At 34.6% G+C, this 21318-nt stretch overlaps 1 protein-coding gene across 1 annotated transcript in view; it reads right to left on the reverse strand.

Moving 5' to 3' along the window:
- Positions 1-21318, reverse strand: part of LRRK2 (leucine rich repeat kinase 2) — a 139153-nt gene that overhangs the window by 86927 nt on the left and 30908 nt on the right. Inside the window, exons 14-19 of the mRNA XM_072798341.1 lie at positions 17085-17197; positions 11180-11324; positions 10903-11042; positions 6077-6205; positions 5832-6002; positions 592-850 (exon numbers count right to left, since the gene is read on the reverse strand). Coding sequence (XP_072654442.1) covers positions 592-850; positions 5832-6002; positions 6077-6205; positions 10903-11042; positions 11180-11324; positions 17085-17197 — 957 coding nt within the window. The remainder of the gene's footprint in view (positions 1-591; positions 851-5831; positions 6003-6076; positions 6206-10902; positions 11043-11179; positions 11325-17084; positions 17198-21318) is intronic.

Genomic DNA, 21318 nt, shown 5'->3' on the forward strand with positions numbered 1-21318 from the left:
TCTGCCTCTCTCTCTCTCTCTCTCATGAATAAATAAAATCTTTTTAAAAAAAATATATACTAATTTGAAAATATAAAGAAAATACGGCCTTAATTGAAATACTAAAAAAACTGAAAACTAAATATGTTAACATGAAAATGCAAAGTATATGTGTGTATATGTTTCTGTGTATACATTTTAATGCATGTGTATATGTAAGCATATAAAAAATCTAGTAAGAAAATCTACATTGATTTTCTACCAATAAGGGATAAAACACTCTACTGTTAATTTCTTCCTTATGGTTTTTGTGTGTTTTCCTATTCTTAAAATGAGCGTGGATTACTTTTATAATAAAAAATAAAATAATTTTTCTTTAAAAAGCAAGTGGTCAGAATGATTCCATTGTAAAATATGTATTTTTTAGGGCATAAAGAATTAAATATAATATTGCTTTCAAGCATTTCATGACAAAAAAAATTGATATCCAAACCTTCTCAATATTTTTGGCTTAAGTTGCACAAAACTGAAATAAACCCAATGAAAAGATGAGTGACATAAAAAATACTGATAAAAACAAGACTTGAACAAAATATTCCTGCTAATACTCACTTGTTTCTTTTCTTAAATTAGATGTCTTATCCGGAAATAAAGGACCAAGCCACGAAGGTTCAATTTTTCCTATACAAAATCCTCCAAGGCAAATGCTATTATTGGCCAGATCCAGGGCAAGTCTCCTTAAGAGTAAGCTGATGATTTGGCTGTCACCTTTTCCAATGCTTATTGTCAAGGCTTTCCGAACATCTTGTTCACGGGAACCACCATTCAATAACAGTTCCACCAATTTGGGACTGCTCGCTTTCTCACATACCTATTAAACAAAAAGGGAAGATAAATGTATTAAAGGCCTGTATTTCTTCCTTTTGGTAGACTAGTAAATTGAATTTCATGTGATTTTTCTCTATACCCTTAAATTTAGATAGAAATAAAATAAGGCAAAACTCATCCTTGAAATATATTACGAAAATAAAATAAGATTAGTGCCACAAATATCAGAGTAATTAGCCAAATAATCTGCCTTGTGAGAATTAGTTACCATGAGAAAGGCAACAGGATATGGATAAAAAGCTCATAACACATGAAGTCAGAAGACCTAAGTCTCCACTGATGATACACACTGCTTATACTTTCTGGGCTTCTGTTTGCTCCTTGGAGAACATCTGGGAAACTAGTACCATACACAGTAAAGACTACTGCCCTGCCTTCATTCATGATATAGGATAACCAAATGAGAATATAAACATTACAAAACTTGTTAATGCCACATGCAAAGGACAGTCATCTCTCATTTCTGGTTTTCAGGACAAGAATCTGAATTTCCACAAAGAAATTTCTTGTCTCTCAGTTTTCTACCTTCCTCTAAATACTTTTTCAGAGCATGTGCTCAAGACAAGTTAGTATGCTAGGTGCTACAAAAACTACAGGAGCAGAGGGAAGACTTAGCAAACTGTAGCGTACTAGGTTATGCAGGAACAGCTTCTTAAAGATGAAGGAATATGATGCTCTATCAACTAGAAGGTCAAAGTAACAGATAATAGAAATAGTATATGTCAAGTACTGTAAAGTCTGTATACACTTGATTTCTAATCCTTATTAAAAATTTATCCCATAAGACGCCTGGGTGGCTCAGCTGTTGAGCGTCTGCCTTTGGCTCAGGGAGTGATCCTGGAGTGCCAGAATCAAGTCCCACATCTGGCTTCCTGCATGGACCCTGCTTCTTCCTCTGCCTATGTCTCTGCCTCTCCCTCTCAGTCTCTGTCTCAACTAAGCAAATAAATAAAATCTTTTAAAGAAAAAAATTTATCCCATAAAACCTATTATCCCCATTTTAGAGATGAATATTTAGAAAAGATATATGATTTGTCCAAACCCTTAGAGACAGTCAACAAGAGACTTGGATTTGAAGTCAAATCTGCTCGCTCCAAAAACCCTGTGCTCCTTTCACTACCCAAAATTAAGGATTAACAAAAGAAAAGAAAAGAGAAAAGAAAACAAAAGAAAAAGAGAAGAAGACCCTAAGATCCAAGGTACCAGATCAGGGGGAAGAGATTAGGGGAAATTCCTGAATTCTCTAGAGTTAAAGTATGTTCAAAGGAGTTGAGGGGACCATTGTGTGGTTTGATGGTACCAGCTTAATGCCTGCCAGCCTCCAGGTTACCCACCTGTAACCCATTCTCCTCAGAACCATTACAGTACCTTTCTCCTTTAGAAATAATCAAGTCACTGTCCTGTTCAAAAATCTTCTAAACCCCTCTGCTCCAAGTTATTCCCTCAAACACAACATGCAATTTTAAGCCTCAGAACTTTCTAGTTCGTATACTGTTTCTATTGCCCTAAATATCTAATTCTGCTCTTCATCTAGCAAAAAGATGTTCATTCTTGAAGGAACAGGTTTATAATCTCTTGCACAGTAAGTCCATGCTACCGAGCTCCCAACCAACACACATTCTTCCTCCTCCAGGCTCCCATCACCTTTGTTTATCATAGCACTCAGCACACTAAACCAAACATATCTATCTGTTTTAAAACTAGAATGAAAGGCTCGGATGCTATTTTAATTCCATTTGTACCTCTGTAGCCTAGTATAATACCTAGGAAATATATTTAATTTAATTAGCAAATTACTAAAATCCTCTTTAAAAGCCCACAGAAAATTTAAAAGGAAGGATAGGAGGGGAAAAAACGAGAGAGAGGGACAGAGGGAAGGACAAAGGAGCCAAAAGACTCAACCACAAATGCCTTCTCTGTAGCCCAGCAAATTTTTATGTCTAAGTTGGCACTTACTACCTACCTTTTTTTTTTTAATTTTTTTTTTAATTTTTATTTATTTATGATAGTCACAGAGAGAGAGAGAGAGAGAGAGGCAGAGACAGGCAGAGGGAGAAGCAGGCTCCATGCACCGGGAGCCTGATGTGGGATTCAATCCGGGGTCTCCAGGATCGCGCCCTGGGCCAAAGGCAGGCGCCAAACCGCTGCGCCACCCAGGGATCCCACTACCTACCTTATATTAAGATAATTTATGTTTTATCCTCTCTCTTCCCTCAATACACACTTAGAAAGAAACCATCCTGAAATAGGAAACCCTTTATATGTTCTTTACTACTTATTTAACACTGTGCTCTCCACCTAGAAGTTGCTCAAACATTTTTATAGAGTATTTTCCTTGAGGACTCAAAAGATCCAAGCTTACTTTTGGTATATGGTGCCATAAGGAGACAGATATGTAAGAAATTGCATCAGACAAAAGAAAAAATTATGAAAGTAATTTCAACTTCATGAGAAGAAAAAAATACTGCTCAGAAATAAGTTTTACATTCAAATAATGGCAAATAATTCAAAATGCAAAGATTATCAAAAGTATAATTTGCTATCTTTTACAATCCTTTCTCTCATATTCAAATTTATAAATAATGCAGCATACAATGAAAACCAAATATTTCATACTAGCCTTTGATAATGAATGAACAACTCCCCTTCCTCCCCTTACTACCACCACCATACCATGAATCTATGGTGTAGACAAGGGATTAAAGCAGGCATTTGGGAGGCAGATTTTCTATTACCTACCAGGAGAGTGTCCTTAGGCAAGTTGCATAATCTTTCTGTGCCTCAATTCCTTGCCTGTAAAATGGGAATAATACTAGAACCCATTCCTAAGGTTGTTGTAAGGATTAAATTGAATAAAGGACTCAGAGTATTGCCCAGGTGGTAATGAACACCACAACAGTGTTTGTTATCAGTTTTATTCAGACTTCATCATAGTTGCTCTTCCCGCCATTTGATGATTTTCATCTTTGGATCTCATTTCACGCATTTTCATGCCCAGTATCAATCTTTCAAACTCTTCTATAGGAATAATTAAATTCTCCTCAGAAAACCTAACAGAGTTAGCTCCACCTTTGCTCCAAACAGATCTTAATTATACAGCACTAGTCACAAATAGTGTTGACTACCTTATTTTATACTAGTATAAAACAACACATGTTCAATCTATCCACAAAATTTAATCAATATTTATTATTCCTTAGATGTAAATAATGTTCTGGCAACTAAGATAAATTCTGTAAATTTAATATACCCATGGATGTAAAGATCTGATTTTGTTTAAAAAGATATAAATAAGTGCACTAAGTCCAAAAGACTGTGGGAAGGAGAATAAAACAAAAAGCTTGTATAAAAAGATTTGCATAAATTGAGAGAAGAGTAGGAAGCATTTCCACTGGGAATGTAAAATTATTGCCATCAAGTGCTGTTAGGTATGTTATTTCCTTAACAAAAATGTGAAGGGGAAGTTTCTTTTCAGTTCTTTGGCATTAGCAAGTAACATTAAGCAATGATCTGCAGATCAAATGAAAGAGACAAAAAATGGGTAGGAAATATCAGAAAGGGAGACAGAACATGAAGACTCCTAACTCTGGGAAATGAACTAGGGGTGGTGGAAGGGGAGGTGGGGGTGACTGGGTGATGGGCACTGAGGGGGGCACTTGACGGGATGAGCACTGGGTGTTATTCTGTATGTTGGCAAATTGAACACCAATAAAAAATAAATTATTATAAAAAAAATGAAAGAGACACAATAAAAATGTATTACATTATTGAGGGAAATAATTTACTTACCTTTAATAATAGAGAAGCAACTATTTTTAAGGGATTTCTTAAATGAAATTTGAGTAAGTTTAAGTAATTTGATTATTTATTTGATCTTAATGCACAAATTAATTTTGCATGAAAATAAGTTACGGGTTCAGTTTCTTTTTATACAGCATGCTAATTAGCACTAACTTAGTTTACAGTTGACAAATTGAATCCATAGGCAAGTGGGAAATTGAATAAAGTAAGGCTTTAAAGTAAATTATTGGAAAATATACTACTTTGTTATTTACTTAATAATGTATATTAAGTCATTACATGACTGCTTTGTTAGAAATATTAAATTTCTAGAAAATATATGTGGTGCTACCTGAATGCTATTATAAACTCTAAAATTTATAGAGTGGCAAACTTGAAATAATATACAATACACTTCAACAAATACTGACTGAATTCACACTGTATGTAAAGCAATGAGTTAGCTATTCTAAATGATACAGAGATGAACGTTGTATATTTCTACTTTCATATAACTCACAAAATATAAAAGAAGTGCACATAAATTGTTACGGGCTTACAGAAGTAAATTTTTATTTTGTATGGCGGTCACAAGTGCAGGGAGGGCTTTATCAGGGAAAAAGAATTTGGGTTAGATTGTGAAGGAAAAGGAGAACACTTCGATTGATGCGTTTGCACAGTGCACAAGGGAAGGGAGGAAAGGCAAGCAGGACTGCAGTGCTACACAACTAAGAGGTTGGCCAATGGCAGAGGCTGTCAGTGTGAACGGCATCCCCAAAGACGTGCAGTACACTGCCTACATGGCCACACACAGAAGCTCTGAGGAGAGAATTTTCTAGCAGAGAAACTGAAAATAGAGAGAAAATGGTTGAAAGATGATCAAAATAAAACCATATGTTGTGTGGAGTGTGCCTGGAGAATAATTTTCAGAGAGATGCATAGTTGGAGATGGATTTGAAAAGTTCTTTATCAACATAACAAGGTAGGTAAAAAGGTAAAATGAAGGATGAGGACCCTATTACCTCTGAAATTCTATGAATCTAAACTCCAACTACAAATCACAAGCAATGGTGCAATTAACTGGTAGATTCTGTAGTAAAGAATAACAGGATGTAAGTAAAAGCTATACATTGGTAGAGTCCAAATAACAGAGAAAACACAAAAGTCAGGCCTTGAATATTTACCTGACAAATTAAAGATGTTGCTTCCTTTGTTCGATTGGCGTCCGCTCCCAACAGAAGCAAGCATTCAACCATGATACTGTTATTCTGATCGCATGCTCTCTCTAGCATCACACTTTTTAACTCATCATCCATAGCTAATTTCGCAAAGCACTTGCAACAAAGGTTTAGAAACTAAAAAGAACGGAAATGAGGATTAGAGTTAGCTAAATACATAACAGTTAACATATAGGTAAAAAATACTGTACCTGTTGATCCTTTGATTCAAGGATACTGGAAGACATCTGATGGAATATCACAGAATCAAAGGAATGATTCACCAGCAGCTTTCCAAAAGACATTGACAATTCTAGTATTGTCAAGATTGTCTGAAATCCCTGAAAGTGTGACCAAAATAATAATATCAGCAATTCTAGGCCAAAAGAATAAATAAATAATATAAAACAGAAAGACTATATATGACACTTAACTAAGTAGATATATTTATTGGGTTTGTACTTAAAAGCTGTAAGCCTTGAAATAATCCTATAAACACACTTTGATCTCTCATTACTAAGAAGTATAGCAGGCAAAGAGAGAATAAAATGACAAGTAACAAACCATTGTCTAGCAAAGCAGAAAAAAAACCTAATGCATTAAGAGTTGGCTTTTAAAGATTCTTGTCTGAAGCCATACTTAAAGGATGAAAGCCAAATACTAATTAATATTAGAATAGCTGAATCAGCAGGGCTACAAACCCAAACCAGCCAATAAACTGTATTTTTTATTACAAGATTGCAGATTAGTTTCTCTAAATAGCCTAGTATTTCCCCTTTCTTCTGTGCTTTGTGTGTGTGCATGCACACGCGCGTGCTTTCTTCTGAAATTTCAACTCCAAAGAGATAACTGTGAGCTCCCAGATTTCATTCATCTTGAGTACATTAGAGAAAAGCTCTAAAGGCACTCTGAGGTTTACATCATAGTAACAAATTTTTTATAAAGAACTAATCAGTCAAAAAAAAAAACTAATCAGTCCTTCCATTACATTTTAGGATCACTTCAAGCATATTCCTAAGAAGAGTCTGGGCTCTCCACTTATGAGATATTCTAAAGAAAGAATGAACTTTTGAGTGTACTATTACTTAGCTTGGGTAAACTCAAAAAGATCAATTGAACTTTTAAAATTATTATCTTGGGCGGCCCAGGTTGGTCAGTGGTTTAGCGCCACCTTCAGCCCAGGGCATGATCCTGGAGACCCGGGTTGGAGTCCCATGTGGGGCCCCTGCAGGGAGCCTGCTACTCCCTCTGCCTGGGTCTCTGCCTCTCTCTCTCTGTGTCTCTCATTAATAAACAAATAAAATCTTTAAAAAATAAAATAAAATAAAATTATCTTTCAGAATAATATATTAATGAAATTGTCTAAATAATACAATTATTATTTTGAGCTTTTAAGTTGCTGAATTTCTACAGATACTTACTAACATTTGGTAAGAGAAGTAGTCTTAATTTATGCAGGTCTGAGAAACATGTGGTCCACCTATCACTAGATTAGAGGTTCCTCCAAATTCAAATGAATGCACCAGCAAAGCAAGTAACACAAATGTAGAAAAGGTACATAATTCAAAATAAAATCTTATAAATGCTGAAATGGTTAAATAAAATACATTGATAGGCCAAATTTAGCCCATTGGTCAATCATTCACAACTTCTGCTAATAGAGATCCTAAAATTTATACCTGCATGAATTAATACCAAGTAAACTGAGAGCTCTGTACCTGTACAAATTTATTTCCTTTCTCTAGGATTACTTTTAATTCTGGCCTGGCTTTAATCATCCTAGGCTGAGACACACTATGAAAAGCAGATTTATAAAACACATTGTTGTTTTTAATCTAAGTGTGTGTGTGTTCAGCACTTTATAATTAAAAACCTTAGATACACTATCCCTTTACTAATAATGTCTATATGAAAGATAAAGCCTAGACATTTTGATTCCTGGTCAGTTCTGCCATTAATGAAAATATTTGTTGAGTGTGATTTATACAAGCTGCAAACTCCATTACTAAAACAAACACAACCAAAGCAGAAACTCTTAAAGAGACTACTTGTTTTGTTAATGTTTAAAAAAAAAAAAAAAAAAAAACCTGTCAGCAAAGTGGATATGGAAGGAATCTATCTCAACATAATAAAAACCATATATGGCAAACACACAGCTAACATCATACTCAATGGTGAAAAGCTAAAAGATTTTCCTCTAAGATCAGAAACAGGAAAGGATGTCCACTTTCACCACTTTAAAAAGTCCTACTCACAGCAATTGGGCAAGAAAAGAAATGAAAGGCATCCAAGTTGGAAAGGAAGAGGTTAAACTGTCACTCTTTGCAGATGATTGATATTATATATAGAAAACCCTAAAGACACCACCAAGAAAACTATTTAAACTAATAAATGAATTCAGTTAAAATTGCAGGATACAGAATTAACATACAGAAATTGGTTGTATGTCTGCACACTAATAATAGGCTATCAGGAAGAGCAATTAAGAAATCAATCCCATTTATAATTGTATCCAGAAAGAATAAAATACCTAAATATAAATTTACCAAAGAGATGAAAGACTTATACACTAAAAACTATAAAACATTGATGAAAGAAATTAAAGACAACACAAATGGAAAGATACACCATGCCCATGAATTCAAACAATCAATATTGTCAAAATATTCATACTACCCTAAAGCAATCTACAGCTTTAATGCAATCCCTATCAAAATACCAATGACATTTTTCACAGAACTAAAACAAATAATTCTAAAATTGGTATAGAACCACGGAAGACCCTGAATAGCCAAAGCAGTCTCGAGAAAGAAAAATTAAGTTGGAGGTATCATGCTCCCTGATTTTAAACTATTCTACAAAACTACAGTAATCAAAACAGTATGGTACTGGCATGAAAAGAGACCCATAAGTCAATGATATGGAGCTGAGATCCCAGAAATAAACCCTTGCCTATATGATCAATTAAACCAAGAATATACAATGGGGGGGCGGGGAAACAGTCTCTTCAGTAAATGGCACTGGGAAAACTGGACCAGCTACATGCAAAAACAATGAAACTAGACCACTATCTTATACCATATAGAAAAATTAATTCAAAATAGACTAACAACTTGAATGCAAGCACTGAAACCATAAAACTCCTAAAAGAAAACATAGGCAATAGAGTCCCTGACATTAGTCTCAGCAATATTTCTTTTGGACTATACTCCTCAGGGAAAGGCAACAAAAGTTAAAATAAGCAAATGAGACTTAAACCAAAAAGATTTTGCACAGCTAAGGAAGCCACCAACAAAATGAAAACATAATCTAATGAATGGGATAAGATAACTGTGAACCATATACCCAGTAAGGGGATAATGTCCAAAATATATAAAGAATTTATACAATGTAATACCAAAAAAAACAAATAACCCAATTAAAAATTTAGCAGAGGACTTGAATAGAAAATTTTCCAAAGAAGACATACAGATGGTCAACAGACACCTAAAAAGATGCTCAACATCACTAATGAATCAGGGAAAAGGCAAATCAAAACCATAATAAAATATCACTTGAAAAAAAATAATAAATAAATAAAATATCACTTGATGGGATGAGCACTGGGTGTTATTCTGAAAGTTGGCAAATTGAACACCAATAAAAAATAAATTTATAAAAAAAAAGATATCACCTGATGCCTGTCAGAATGGCTATTATCAAAAAGACAAAAAATAACAAGTGCTGTCAGTAACAAATGTGGAGAAAAGGGACCCCTCAAACACTGTTGATGGGAATGGAAGTTAGGGCAGCCACTTTGGAGGTTCCTCAAAAAATTAAATATAAAGACACCATATGATCCAGCAATTCCACTTCTGGTTATTTACTCAAAGAAAGTGAAAACACCAAGTCAGAGATACAAGTACCCCTATGTTTGTTGCTGCATTATTTTCAATAGCCAAGATATGGAAACCATGGAAGTGTCCATTGATAGATGAATGGATAAAGGTGTGATACACACACACACACACACACACACACACAAAATTGAATATTAACCATTAAAGGAATGAAATCTTGCCATTTGCAACAACATGGATGGACTTGGAGGATATTATGCTTAGTGGAACAAATCAAGCAGAGAAAGACAATACTATATATATGATTTCACCTATATTTGAATCTAAAAAACAAAACAAGTGAACAAAAAATGCAAAACAGAAACTGGCTCATAGATACAAGGAACAAACTGTTGGTTATCAGAATGGGGATGGGCTGAGGGCAGGTGAAATAGTTGAAGGGGGTTAAGAGGTATAAACTTCCAGTTATAAAATAAATAAGTCATGGGGATAGCATAGAGAATATAGTCAATAATTTCGTAATAACTTTGTATGATGACAGATGGCAACTAGTTTAACATGGAGAACATTTTGTAATATATAAAAATATCAAATCACTATGATGTATATCTGAAACTAATAGGATATTATGCTAATTATACTTCAATAAAAATAAATAAATGTATAATAGGAAAAAAAGATCTGAGCTAATTTATTTCTTAATTTCTTCTAAGCCAATATCTTTCATTCCTTATAAGGAACAGTTATTATACATCACATGTGAAATTTTGCTTGATTAAAAATGTTTAAAGTTTTTTTACTGCAAGAAAAAAAGTCAAGGAGAAAAATTACTAGAGGTAAGTAACCCACAATAAAACACTGAGAATGACAAACTTTGGAATAATTGTAACTTCTATTTATCTAAAATCTAAGCAAATAAAGGTCAGCTGGGTGGAATTTCTTTAGCACATTCTCTGCTCTTTCATGAAAAAGACAAATGGGAAATAAACATGCTGATTTTTAGAGATTTAATAACAAAACAGGATCTTTAGCGAGTCAATCCAATTCTCTTTACCTTCTATAATTAAAATACTACAAAATGATAAATGGTTTTCAATTAACTAGAATATCTCCATTAATGCAAAGCAGGAATTGTCCCAACTGCTCTGAAAGAGAAATCTTCATACCATCCCAAACTCCCTTCAAGACAATGCACATACTTTAATCTGTACTTCAGCCATATCTTTAAATCGTTGTAAACTGGAAGCCAGAATTTTTGCCAGCAGATGCCCAGTTCCTATGCATAAATTCTTCTTTGTAATCAAGCATCCTATAAGACTTAACCCCAGACACTGAATTTCTAAAAGAATAAAAGAAAAAATAATAAAATGAGTTGTTTTAAATCTCAAAACTGGAGAAAAAAAGTAAAGACATCCAACCAACAGCTCAAGGCCTATAAAAAATCTATCGTAAATCCTGAGTTCAAATTGTACCAACCTTGGTCATCTGGGTACATCTGCAGTGTGTGAAGCACTGAATCAATAGCACCTTCCAAGGATAATACTTCTAATGCATCAGGAGATTGTGCTAGAGAAGAAATTACTTTCAATCCACTTTTTTGAATCCCAGGAATTCCAATGAACTAAAATCAGAAGGACAATTAATATTTGCTACTTAAAATGACTTAATACTTACCTTAGTTAAAGCCAGCTATAGGCTGATAAAATATAAGCTAAGTAGTCTAAATAAAGATTATTATCCTTGATTTGTGTCTTGTATTACTAATCACTTTTTAGTTCTTGTTAAGGATAAGAGCTACCATTTTAATGCCTACTGAATATCTGTTTTGTACCAAGTACTTGACATGAATTTTCTTTTCACAAGAATCTTAAATCCATACTAATATCATTCCCTTTATAAAATGAGTTCACTGAGGGTTAAAGAGTTGAGTATTCCTTAAGTCACACAGATTGTACATTGCTGAGATGATACCAAATCAGGGATGTTCAATCCCACTGCCTATATACTTAACCAGCAAAATGCAATGCTTACTTTCACTACAGAAAATAGTAATTGAAAATTTACTCTTTAAGTGTCAAATCTCATTTATTCCCCCTCAACAGCCTATATAATAGGTTCACCAGGTTTTAAAGATGCAAGAACAAGAAGAGCTCAAGTCACAAAGCTAGTTAAGTGTCAGGACTAGGATTTGTATATAAATGTATTCCCTTAAAAGCCCAGGAGCAAAAAAAAAAAAAAAAGAAAAAAAAAAAGCCCAGGAGGTTACCTGCTACCCCTTCCAACTTTTTAATCTCAGCTCCTCCAGATGATTTGACATTATTTACAAGTATTGTAATAGAGGACACTTCTTTCTTTTTTTCTTTTCTTTTCTTTTCTTTTTTCTTCTTTTCTCTTCTTTTCCTTTCTTTCTTTCTAGGCTATCCTACTCATTGACTAAGGAGAAAAGTCAACACACTTTCCCACCATGGACAACCACAACCACACTTTCCCTCTTTTGACATCTGTGACATGTAGCTAACTCTTACATGGAATGGGTCATGTCATCTCTACTTTTCCAAAATGCTTTACAAACTTCTGTCATGATGGGAATATCCATCTAACAGCTTTCTTTTCAAAAATTGCAATGCTATCCTTCACAGGACTTCTGCTTTCACAGACACTGGTTTCATGGTATCTCTACTCCAAATCTCCGACTGACACCACGGGTATACCACAGAGTTGAGAGCTTCATGTCAGATCTCAAGCTCTGTTGTAGCTTCTTCAACCAAAACCATCTATCCTCCAACCTTTCTCACTTCCATTCTACCAATGAACAGACGTTCATTTCCTTCCAATCTAGTCCTCCACTACCTCTCAATTGTCCTCATTCAGCATCTATTTTTTGGTATTGGGTGTGGAGAAAAGCACCTTCTGTGTCTTTCTCCTCTGCCTCATAATTGCTCAGCTTGGACATTTCTTCTATCATTTCAACAACACCCTTCTATCCTAGCCTCCCTTTGCACATTTTCCTGTCATTATTTCCATCTTACCAACTTCCTGGGTAGTAATTTGGAGCCAGTTAAATTTAGGTTTCAATTCTGCCTCTTAGTTCCACTTTAAAACCTAGTAGTTCCATTTTAGTTCTACTAAAAATGAATGAAATAACGTTTACTCAGAAGTGCTATTTACTCAGAAAGTATTATTCAAGAAATATAAAGAAATTCAAAGTGGTTCAAAGTGAAACTTGAAGGGATGGCTCATGTTCCTCTTAGCTTCCTCACCTTCCACTGATCCTAATAAAGCAGGGTTATTACGAGGGTGAAATGAAATGAGAGAACCCCCTGTCCCTGCAGTTAGCCCTAAGTGATGGCCACAGTTCAGGCCTTGGTCTAAACACCCACCTCAGAGATGAAAACCTTCTAAGTGGAAGACAGAGGGTCCCTTAATTGGTCTTCCCTCCATCAAGTACCACTTCTCCATTTCTAAACTTATTAATAGAAACATCTACACACACTATATCCATATTCTCACCACCCCTTAATTTCATATAATCAGACTTCTGTCTTAACCAGTCAAAGAAAAAAGTCCTTTATCAATTGAACTGCTGATTTTTCCTCTCTTGGTTTCCATGACATGGTACGCCCCTAATTATTCTCAAATTTAAAATCATTCATTTGCCCATCTCCTTTACAATCTCTCCTTTCAAAAAAAAAAAAAAACCAACAATCTCTTCTTTCATCATCAAACTTTGTCCAAAGCTCTTTTCTTAAAACTATTCTATTCATGGATGGGACTTTATAAAATAATGTGGTTCATGTCACCATAACAACAATAGCAACAACCACAACTATAATGCCAAAATCTATGTAGCACTTGCTATGTGTCAGATATTCTCTTAAGCACTTTATATATTAACTCATTTAATCCTCACAATAACTCTACACTGTAGAAGCACTATTAGTATCTCTATGCTATTGATGAAAAAAATTGAGACACAGAAACCCTTACGCAGATAACTCAAAGCACAAGTTCAAACTCTCTTAAGCTCTAAGTCCACACTACTCTTCACTTGACACCAGTATCTTAAACTCAGATGCTCAAAGCTAAAATTTTATTATCTTCTTGAAAAAGACAAAGTTAGATTGCAGATTGTGTTTTCTGAACCTTCTGTTTGATTAATGGTAGCACTATTCTTACTTCCTAGGTAGGGCCAGCTTTATGGGTGTGCACTCATGTACTCAAATAGATCTCTGTGCTCAGAAGGGCCCCATACTTGGTATAATGCTCTGCTACTACTGCCTTGAAATTCTTAATAATTTTTAAACCAGAAGTCCTGCATTTTCATTTTGTTTTGTGCCCCACAAATCATGCAGCTAGTTCTAACCTCAAAATGTATCATAGGCCTGGGATGCCTAGGTGGCAAGTCAGTTGAGCATCTGACTCTTGGTTTCAGCTTGGGTTGTGATCTCATGGTGATGAAACTGAGCCCTACACCAAGCTCTACACTCAGAGCAGAGTCTGCTTTGGTCTCACTCTCCATCTCCCTCTTCCCCATGCTCTCTCAAATAAATAAATAAATCTTTTAAAAAATGTATCATAGGCTTATTTTTTATACTAAAAGGTAAATCAAACTGATATTTATAAAGCATATATCTTTGTCCTTAATGCCATCACTCTAACAAGTTTCTATTCAACTTCTTGTTCTGCTACCTTGAACTCCTCTAATCTTGAACTATTTCAGGTGCAGCTGGATGATGACTAGCGACTTGAAACAGGAAACCTGTGATTTTTCAATGCAAAAAGAGAATGACAATATCACATTACTATATATGATGGAGCTCAAACTATCTGATAATTTAAAATACTGATATTTGAGTTTTGACAGTTTCATAAATTTGAAAATATATATCACATGTACGTGTTTATGATATTTAAAAGTTTACAATGGATTTTTCTTTCACTTATTAAATGTTCCATCTTGAAAACAGTGATTTAATGTACTGCTTTTCAAAAGTAAATTAGAATCAATTTACTAGTTTATACTTGGCAATCTTATCCAAATGAAGTTTTTGGAAGTGCCAAGGGAAGAACACCTATACACATCAATTAGAAATATCCTATTGCCTATGCCCCACATTCTCTAAAGTTTTTTTCAAATAATTAAAATGGTTTATTCAATAAGTTAGCTAACCAGCTCAGGAAAAAAATGATTACACCAGCCTCTTTCCTAGCTACTAGCTATGTCAACTGCAATTCAAAGAACCTTCCCAGAAAAAAAAAATTGAATGTAGAGCAAAAAAGAAGACACCATAGTCCAGAACTAACATTAAGGTATATCCAATAAAATATCTGGATTTCAAGAAAAAGAATCCTTTGGGAATTTAAATATCACTCATCTTTTAAATGAAAAAAAAAAAAACAAGCTGGTTTTGAATTTTTCCACTAAAACATTCAGTACTAAAGACAGTGAAATCCCTATAAAGTTTTTAAAGAAGATAAAACCAAACTGTTTCTTTGAGAGTCCAAATATAAAAGCAACAGATTTGAACTTCAGCCTGAATGTTATTGGAATTTCATATATATCCAAACATTAATTCACTTTCGCAAATACTCTTTATAGTCTGTGCATTGTAATCTTAGTTGAATCTCAAATTCTACCTTATTGGGAATTCTGCTTTCCAAGAACAGACTTATTTTTAAAGGTAATTTATTTCACATGTCTGTAGTATTTGGACCTAAAATCTCTAATGCTTTGCAACATTTATTCAGAGTGAGACATGCAACCACAGAATTTTAGAGCTAAAGAAATACTTACATTCCTCTTTTAGAGCATTTTTTTCTCAAAAGTGGATAAGGATTAGGGGAACTACACAGGGGATATTTTAAAAAACAAAATACTGTCACTTCTGCTTCCTCCTGCCCTTAACTCCCTGCCTCCAAATGACAGTCACTATTTATAGTGAGGTGCTGTGTCATTATACAGTTGTTGAAATGGAGGGGGGGTGGCAAGTTTCTCAACCACTTCTGGGATTAACTAACAAAAGAAAGTAGGACCTGAGAGCTGAGTGACTTCTCAGCATCATGGTATTTACTGGTAGAGCTGGGTCTCTTGACTCCTGACTCCTTCCACTCCATCACAGTGATATTCAATAACTTCAGAAAAGATGGGCTAACCAGAATCACAGTTATCTATAAGGCTATTCTAGTACCTCATGCTTCTCACCAACACATACCATGAATAAAATTAACTGCTCCTTTCTCTACATTCCTAGAATACTGTCCATAAAAGGCTAGTATGGCTCATAGATGCTAATGCTGAATAAGTAGTTTATGCATTGCTATTACTCCCCTATCCCACCCATGAGATCCAAGACAGAGGAGTACAAACCATGATCATTTTTATCTTCCAAATGCCTAACGCAGTTCCTTCCACATACTTATTTTCATCAAATACTTCTGGAATTGAATTCAACCCATTATATTGCTATGCTCAAAAAATCAATTTAAGGTTTCAGTACAAATGACTCAAATATATCATAGACAATTACATTATAAAGTTCAGTTTAAATTGAATTTTTAAAGGAGACCTCTCTGCAGGCTATATAACTAATTTATGACATTTTCCAAAGTATACTAAATCACAAGGAATCATTTCCATTAATTATCTTGACTGCTCTCTTCCTTTCATGAAAACATTAACTCTAATAATTTTTTACATCTTTACTCTTATACCTTTTATAAAGACCAATTCATCTTACATTAAACTTCCAAACCATCTTAATTCCATCAATACTTTCTGCATTCCACAATAGAGACATAATCCCCCTCTTTTTTTCATACTTAGTTTGTTGATTATAGTAATTATTGAAAATGTACACAGATGTGTAAATAACTGAAAATGAAAAGAAATAATGCACACTAAACCATTTCAGAGGTCATCTCTGAAGAGAGCAATGAAATTAAAGTAAGCCCATGTAATCAAAGAAGACTTTAACATTGCACCCTGTGTGTCTTCATGGACTGAACCTTTTCAGGCCAGAAAATAAAGACTAGCCGCCATAAGAAAGAAAACAGCAGCCATAATTCCTGACATCACTCATAAGACTTAGCTGAATATCTAGCTCTTTAGTTCTCTTTCTGATTGAGTAGACTGGAGTAGATTTATGTTACTAGCAATGTAAAGCACCTGTCCAAGTCTGTAGTCAAGAGTATACTTCCTTTAGAGGGAATGGTACATCTCTTCACCCCCTACATCCCTACTGACATCTTACGTCCACCCACATAACTTCCTACTGTCATAGTAAACATAGGATGGAAAACTGAAGTAAAAATAGCCCTTCTATTTACCCAAATCTCAAATTCTAGTTAATGATATAAGGCAGAAAACCTATATTGTACCTACCCTGTTCAAAGCTGCTAGGACCAGTTTATGAATATCATTCTTGAAACACTGCTTCTTAACCAGATTTAGCTTATGTTGATATTCAGTATCTTCCCTGGAATCTTCTGGCATGCCTAGATAGATAGATAAATTCCCATAAATATTTAAGCTGAGCAGACTGTCGCTTTGCAAGAATGATCATAATTAACCTAATAATACATACACATGTCCTTTTTTCTTATGCGTAGCTCCTTATTAAAGAAACAACTCTTATCTTTAAGGAATTTATAAAAAAATTTATCATTGAATATAAAATAAATACAGTGTGTGTGACTGCTTACTGAATTTAGGGATAACTGGGTGATGGGGACTAAGGAGGGTACTTGATGTAAAGAGCGCTGGGTGTTATTTGCAAGTCATGACTAAATTCTACCTCTGAAACTAATTTTTAAAATTCTTTCAATTAAATAAAAAAAAGAAAAAGAAGTAAAGTAGCAAGAAGTTGCTACATGGAGAAATTTTCTGTAGTAAACAATATCTTTTTTGTATGAATAAGCTGTACTCACACAGAAGCTGTAAGATTTTTATGCAACAATGGACAACTTGAGAAGAGCTCAGTTATTTGGACTACAACATAAAAAGGTCAGATGTGAAACGCAGAGAACAGCTGGAATAACAGCAAAAGGAAAAAAGACTAGTTTCAGCATTATGATGGTAAAGTGTATGTAGTTTTGTTAAAAGTGCTCTAAGGTGATATAATAGTGTTAAGTAACTTAAAGGAAGCATATTCCTTATTAAGCTACATGGTAATGTGAAAAAACAGGAAGTCAAAAATTATTAGCTATATTATAGAATCTATAATACAATTATTATGAATGAAACATGTTTCCCAAACCTATGACTGTATAAATTAATAAATAATTCTATATGATCTTTCACTTTAATAATCTGTATTAACACAAACTATGAACTGGCTGCATATATAGCTTTTTATTTACCTAACAAAAAAAAACTTGAGTCCTACCTACATGCCAGAGGTGTTGCTACATGTTGGAATTACCACAATGAATAACAAAGGCTGGATGGATCTCCACCCTCCTGGGGCTTTCAGTCCTTATTTAGAAATCTATTCAAACAGGTTCAGACATTCACTACAGCTGTATGACTTTGGGCAAGTCACTTAAACTCTCTATTTCTTATTTTCAGTAACCAAGCCCACATTAATTTCTGAAACTGCCCACATCCCAAGCAGATGTAACCACTAAGAATAGGCCAACAGAGTAGTAAAAAAAATTTTATGGAGTATGAGTCTCCATAAACATCCTTCTTACATTAAGACCAAATGAACATTACCATAAATTTCATCTCTGATCTTTGTTATATCACTTGAGTTTCTACTCTCCATAGTAGATATAATTTCCTTTCCACATAACAGTCCTTTAAATTGCATGTACTGCAAACTTTCTGAGGGCAGGCTCCATAACCTAATCATCTCCAGATCACCAAACATAGTGCTTTATATACAACAGTTGTTCAATATATGTTTGTTCCACAAATGTATATTTAAAAGTGCCTGCTCTGGGGCAGCCCGGGTGGTCAGTGGTTTAGCGCTGCCTTTGGCCCGGGGTGTGATCCTGGAGACACGGAATCAAGTCCCATGTCGGGCTCCCTGCTTCTCCTTCGGCCTGTGTCTCTGCCTCTGTGTCTCTCATGAATAAATAAATAAAATCTTAAAAAAAAAAAAGTGCCTACTCTGGATCAGGCTGCATTAGAATGAAAATCTGGCTCCATTATATAAGTTGTGACCTTAACAACTCTACATTTCAATGCCTTGGTTTCATCATTTATAAAATGGCACACGCACAAAAAGCAGTATCTGCCTCATAGTTTACTATGAGAATTTTTTTTTAATTTTTTTTTATTTATTTATGATAGTCACAGAGAGAGAGAGGCAGAGACATAGGCAGAGGGAGAAGCAGGCTCCATGCACCGGGAGCCCGACGTGGGATTTGATCCCGGGTCTCCAGGATCGCGCCCTGGGCCAAAGGCAGGCGCCAAACCGCTGCGCCACCCAGGGATCCCGAGAATTTTAAGTTTATATACATAAAGCACTTTGAATAGGCCTGACACATTTTAATTCCTCCAAGTTGCTAGGTATTATTGTTATTAACTACAAATAAATGGGTTGTAATACAATTTTCGTATCATCCTAAATCATCTGAGATTAAACAAATTCAGTTTCTCTGATTGCTCTTTTATTTATTTTATTTTTCTTAAAGATTTTATTCATTTATTCATGACAGAGAGGCAGAGACACAGGCAGAGGAAGAAGCAGGCTTCATGCAGGGAGCCCAACGCGGGACTCGATCCTGGGTCTCCAGGATCAGGCCCTGGGCTGAAGGCGGCGCTAAACCGCTGAGCCACTCGGCCTGCCCATAATTGCTCTTTTAGATGTGATTTTATCCTCACAATCACCTCCCTCTGTATACTTCCCAATTTGCACAAGTTTTTTCTTAAGCAATTTTACATTATTTCCTCTAGAACTGATAAAAGTCAAGGAAAAACAATGAAATGATATTTTATTAAAATAACTGTGCCTTGGACAGCCCCCGTGGCTCAGCGGTTTAGCGCCGCCTTCACCCCAGGGTGTGATCCTGGAGACTCAGGATCGAGTCCCACGTCAGGGTCCCTGCATGGAGCCTGCTTCTCCCTCTGCCTGTGTCTCTGCCTCTCTCTCTCTCTCTCTGTGTGTCTCTCATGAATAAATAAATAAAATCTTAAAAAAAAAGAAACTTGAAATTTAAAAAATAAATAACTGTGCCTTTATTATTACTTTGTTAAAGCCACAGATTCAATTATTTCAGTAATTTATTGTTATAAAAAAGAGGAGAAGTTGAAAAGTACTAACTTGAAAGAAACTTAAGGGACATAGCACCGTATGTGATATGTGGCCCTGAATTAGATACTGAATTATATAAATTTGCTAAAATGCACATCTTTGTTACAAGTAAGAATATCTGAATATGATCTACTCAATAAATGAATTTAGATATTATAAGTACCTACCTCAACTTAACATGTTCAAACCAGAATCATAATCAACCTTGGAACTAATGGGGTACTGATACTATAGTTATTTCATTGATATATAGAATGGCAAGATACAATATGGCACAGTATGGTGCAGAATGGGATAGTATGGTGTGGTATGATAATGTGGTAGGTAGCATAGAATAAAGTACACAATTAACAATAAATAAAGGTATTTATATACTGATATATTTATAAATGTATCAATTAATATGTATTTCCATATGAGAAATGTAACCCTAAAGTTATAAAATTGTTTTCAAGGGTACTCGTTTAATACTTCTAAACATCATTATAAAAAACATCATTTATTATTTAAATATATCATTTCAAATATCTAAAAATGATTGACTATCAATATTGCTTCAGGTTTAATCTGAGAACAGAAGAAAAGAAATATTATATTCAAATTTTGCTTTTGAACTGAGTATTATTTTATTAACTAACAGATTTCATTCTGAATATCTTCTGCTCATCTTAAAAACTCAAATCCACCTTCAAAAGATTAAGGCTGACACTTTTAAAGATAGATAATCAAAATAGTTTCCTTTTGTTTTGTTTTTTACAATCTACAAAGGTCAAAAAAAGTGTAATAATGTTTTCAAGCAAAATTATGTCTATTAAATTATACCTTAAAAGTTGCCTTACGAAAAAAAAAAGTTGCCTGACAACTATAAATAGCACATCATGATTCAATTCAAAATATATTAATTAGATAGATATTTTAGTTCAATGTACCAGGGGATTAAAAAAAAGAAGGCTGAAGAAAGCCCTCTTCTTGAAAAAAAAATGTATATTCTTATACCAAGTATACTCTCACTCTTAGAAACATAAAATGCCAATATGATTACAAAGAGTGTATATTTAGGAAGATTTCGTTTAAAAAGGACACACACAGGACACCTGGGTGGCTCAGTGGTTGAGTGTCTGCCTTTGGCTCAGGTCGTGATCCCTGGGTCCCAGGATCAAGTCCCACATCGGGCTGCCTACAGGGAGCCTCCTTCTCTCTCTACCTACATCTCTGCCTCTCTCTGTATGTCTCTCATGAATAAATATATGTTCTCATTCATTTGGGGAATATAAATAATAGTGAAAGGGAAAATAAGGGAAGGGAGAAGAAATGTGTGGGAAATATCAGAAAGGGAGACAGAACGTAAAGACTGCT

This window comes from Canis lupus, chromosome 25 (assembly GCF_048164855.1).
Source record: "Canis lupus baileyi chromosome 25, mCanLup2.hap1, whole genome shotgun sequence".
In the NCBI taxonomy this organism is placed as follows: domain Eukaryota; kingdom Metazoa; phylum Chordata; class Mammalia; order Carnivora; family Canidae; genus Canis; species Canis lupus.